At 51.2% G+C, this 4,355-nt stretch overlaps 1 protein-coding gene across 1 annotated transcript; it reads right to left on the reverse strand.

The window, feature by feature from the left end:
• Positions 1 to 868: 868 nt before the first annotated feature.
• On the reverse strand, positions 869 to 3,862 carry LOC309588286 (left-right determination factor 2-like; the record flags this gene model as incomplete). Its single annotated transcript, XM_082307338.1, has 4 exons — positions 869 to 1,220; positions 1,380 to 1,619; positions 2,455 to 2,701; positions 3,619 to 3,862. 4 exons carry the CDS (start codon positions 3,860 to 3,862, stop codon positions 881 to 883), a joined length of 1,071 nt encoding a protein of 356 aa, XP_082163464.1. The 3' UTR covers positions 869 to 880.
• Between the last annotated feature and the right edge of the window lie 493 nt (positions 3,863 to 4,355).

Raw genomic sequence — 4,355 nt, forward strand, 5'->3', positions numbered from 1 at the left:
CTAAATTTTGCCTAAAACTGTGCTAAGCCCATGGTGCAGGGGCCAAAAATATAATCCTTTGAGTTCCAGACAATATTTTATGTACATGTATATATATGTACATATGCATATGATACATACACACATATATATGATCCTTTGAGCTCTAGACAATATTTTATGTACATATACGTATGTATGCAGACAATATGTGTATATCCAACATGTGTGTAGACAATATGTGTAATATGTGTATATGCAATATGTATGTAGACAATACATACATACACTCATATACTATATACATGTACACGTGTGTGTGTGTGCGCGCGTGTGTACAATATATACATGTAAGTGCTTCTGCTCTACAATTCACCGTGAACATGACTTGGACAGACAAGGACCAAAACTTATGAAAGGCCATGAGTCTAAGAATAAAAAGCTGAACCCACGCATTACTTCTTCACCTGGCGATGGTCACTCCTCCTTCGCCTGCAGCTGTTTGCAGTACTCCCGGGGTGGGGACTAAAATAAATTGGACGCAGCTCCATCAAATTCAATGAAATTTGGCTAGCATCAAGGGGACGTTGAGAAGCGTTAGGTTCCATAGGTACCCCTCACGTAGGTACATGTGAAGACAGATGCTCCTCTGAGCCCATCTATATGGACAGTGCCTTTAAGTGCAGCCTCTCTGCAGGGTAGTGGGACGCGTGGGAGAGCCGCAACCCCAGCTGCTGCTGACCCTTGCAGGGGGGTATCTGGGGGTCCCCCCAGACCTTTATCGCCAGCCCCAGGGCTGGGGACCAGGGTGGCTCTGGGCAGGGCTGTGGGGAATCGGGTGAATGGGTGACATCCCGCTCTCCCTGTGAGAGCCGCGGGTCCCGGGCTGGCTGCCCGCGTCTCACACCAGCGCCATGCCGTCCGTAACGCAGCTGCACTTCTCAACGATCATGTTGGGAAACTCGGCTGCTTCGATCTCCGTGCGGTTGCCCCTCTTGACGAGGTACATCATGGGGAGCGGGGAGCTCTCCACCACGGCGCAGGCACGCTCCCCGTAGCCGAAGCGCCGCAGCGGGCTGGGGGGCTGCAGGCAGCCCCCCGAGCACCAGTAAGCCTGGTACCCTGCCGGCTCGATGATCCAGTACTGCGTCCAGGCGAGCTCGCGGAAGTTGATGTAGTGTTTCTGCCGGCAGCAGGTGGACTTCCCCGTCACCGCCTCCTCCTTGCAATCCCCGGGGCCCCTGCGTGCCAAGGGAGAGACAAGAACTGATGCCGTCACTGGAAACCAGGAAGGTTTCTTGCGAGGGCAAGAGCTGCACGCCCTGGGTTGGCACGCACAGTACAATAATTCAGGGGCAAAGTTACACCGGAGACAGTACAGATTTCGGTTTCATACGTACCCATAGTCTTCCAAGTCGAGGGTGTAAAGCACCAGTTCAGGTTTGCCTAGGGCTTTATCCTTGGGGTCCTGAGAGGTGAAACGCACGGCTTTGGCCATTTCTGAGGCATGGCTGCCTACCCTTTCTCCTTCAATCCAGACCTCCAGGAACATTGGCTCCCGCCTCTTGTTTCGCAGCCAGTAATGCACGGCCTGCGTCACGTCAAAGTTCTTCCAGCCCGACTCGCGTATGGGAACCAGCCTGTGCGACAGCGGCTCAGCGTTAGAGAAAAGCCCATCAGATAAAGCCCGGGCTCACAGCGCTGTTATTGCAGCAGAATAATTTGCTTCCCGTAGATTGTCACGTGCCTTGATTACACGATAATTTTTGCTGAGCGCTCTGGGCAAGCACCCATGCAATTAACTCACACCTCAAAAAGAAGCCTGCAGATCTAGCAGACACTGAAGGGCTAAATAAAACCCTTTGTGCATGCTCATGTCAAGATATTCATTCATGCTCATACAGAAATATGGTGGTGCAGGATTATATGCAGCCCCAGTATTAGTGACGGCAGCCTGGTAAACACCACTACTCCCACCTGCTCCTGTCCTAGCTGTATTAGGGCCATAAGCTTCCACCCACCCAGAAAATTGGTTTGATGTCTAATTCTGCCTTCAAGGGTTGTAAAACTTTTGCAGAGCTCAAGGCTACAGAATCAGATGCTTTTTGCATAATTTACATATTTAAACCAGCTAATGAAATGGCCAATGGAAAGAATACCAGCAGCCAGTAACGCATGTGAGTTAGGGAGTGAGAGAGGTGAACCAGGTGGAGGGCTTTAAAGGGGAAGACCTAGCAGTACACGGCATCGTTTGACACAGAAATAGATTATTTCAATGACTCATCATATATTGCAGTCTTAACCTAATATCTGCTCTTACCAACTCATTCTGGGTTTGGAGGCTATAGAGCCCGATTCTACAGATGTAACCCCCTCAGGCTGACCGGAGGCACAAACACATGACACCCAAACCTGCCCCAGAGGACCCATACCCCGTAACTAGAGTCCTGCCTTCAGGAGAGGTCCCTTGCTTACCGGGAGTCTATCAGGGAGGTCCTGTTGGTACCATCGTGCTGCCGTTGCACCCAGTACACGCTGACTCTGGCGTTGGAGACGGGCCTGTGAGACTGCCTGGCCGGCAGGTTTGCTCTGTCCAGGGGCTTTTTGAAGAGTTTCAGTTCAGCCATTGTCACTTCGCTGTTTTTAGGTATTCTGCCCTCCATGTCAAAGATCAGGTTCTGGCGTGTGGTGGTGTCAGAGTAGAGGACTTCTCCTGCCATGCCTGTGGACGTTGGGAACAAAAAAGGCAGCCTGTCCTTGCCATCCTGGTGAGCAAAGCCCCCACACTTCATCCACAATTATCATCACAACACGCCTCTTCCATGCTCCCACATCAGACCCCTTGTGGCAGAGACAGCCACTAAACACACCTTTTCTAATGCATACTTGAATCAATGTCTTGCAAATGCCCTAATTCTTCTTCTATGTCTGAGTCTCTGCGACCTGGAGGAAAGAAAGCTCCTATATAATTTGACCCCAAATTGAGCAAACCCCGAAAAGGTGCGCGCCTCTTTGTGCCAGCGCTGGGCATGAAAGCAGGAAACTGCACTGCTTGCAATGAAAAAGTGTCTTCATTTGCTGCCCAGGGTGTTATGTACGTCTTCTGAAAGTGAAACAAGCTCTAAGTGTCCTTGTACAGACACCATTGTGTCTGTACAGCTGATTTCCTCCTTGATATTTTTCCCAGACAAAAAAAAAAAAAGAGACAGGGGAGAGTGAAACATCCTCAAAGAGGTGTGATTCCTATTAGAGGATTTTCTGGAGTTTTGACCCCAAACCTGCAAGGTCTGCACTTTCTACTGGCTTTTTTTTTTTTTTACATCATTTTTCCACCTGCCCAAAATGTTGCCTGGGTACCAAGGCTTTTGTCTTCTATCAAACTCCAGCAGCAGCCTGCCCTTTGCAAGGACTGTAGGACCCCCTCTCCAGCTGCAAGGAGTTACTAGGGCATGTTAATCTTTAAGATGCTGTTACCTGCACCTCTTCTACCCAGCTCAGGTTTGGGGCCAGACCCAAACCTCATTCCCCCCGTGGGTTTGCCTCTGCCCGTCCTGCGGCCGGCCGGGCGAGCGTGGGCAGCTTCCCTGGGCAGCGGCACAGTGCTTCATGAGTTCCCGACAGCGACGGCAGAAACGTTACCTGCGTTGCCAGGGATCCCCCTGAGGATGCCGGCCAGGCTCGGCAAAGCTCGGCGCTTCACCCTTTGGCGCTTCAGCATGGAGAGGTATTTGTTCTTTACGTGGTCTGGGATAACCAGATCCACCAAGTCTTTCTTATGAAGTTTAGGGACCTCAGAGAGCCCCAGCTGCTTCAGCAACACCTCCTTGAACCCTTCCTGGGTAAACGCTCGGACCGTGATGACCAGGCAGAGCACGCAGAGCATCCAGGCGAACCTCACGTCCATCCTCCTCCGTCGGCGAAGCAGCTGCCTGCCCGGCAGAGACGAAGGGGGGATCTCCCCGGGGCTGCTCTCAGCAGAGATGTGGTGACAGGCTGCCTGAGCGGGACAGAGGTCCCCTGCGCCGGGGTTTTATAGCCAGCCTCGTCCCACTGGCACAACAAATTCCACAAGTGGGGACGAAGCAGAGGACTTAAAAGGATCACTCCCCTGTCGGTAGACACATGCCAGTTTAACACCTTCACCTACTGCAAAGTTAATACAAGAAGGTTTAGGGGAGTCTCCAGATTCCTTCACGGGGAAGAAGTTTCCATCCTTTTTTAATTCCCTGTAAACTTTTGCCCAGAAAACCCCTGAGTGATCAGTGTCTCACGTTCAGCCTAGGCCAGGGAGGAAACACATCTGCAGAATACATTGCTTTATGCACCACACCATCTGATTCTTAAAGGAAGCGTCAATCTTTATCGCAGGGGACTTG

The sequence above is a fragment of the Platalea leucorodia genome, assembly GCF_965183815.1.
Source record: "Platalea leucorodia genome assembly, chromosome: 3".
NCBI classification, from domain to species: Eukaryota; Metazoa; Chordata; class Aves; order Pelecaniformes; family Threskiornithidae; genus Platalea; species Platalea leucorodia.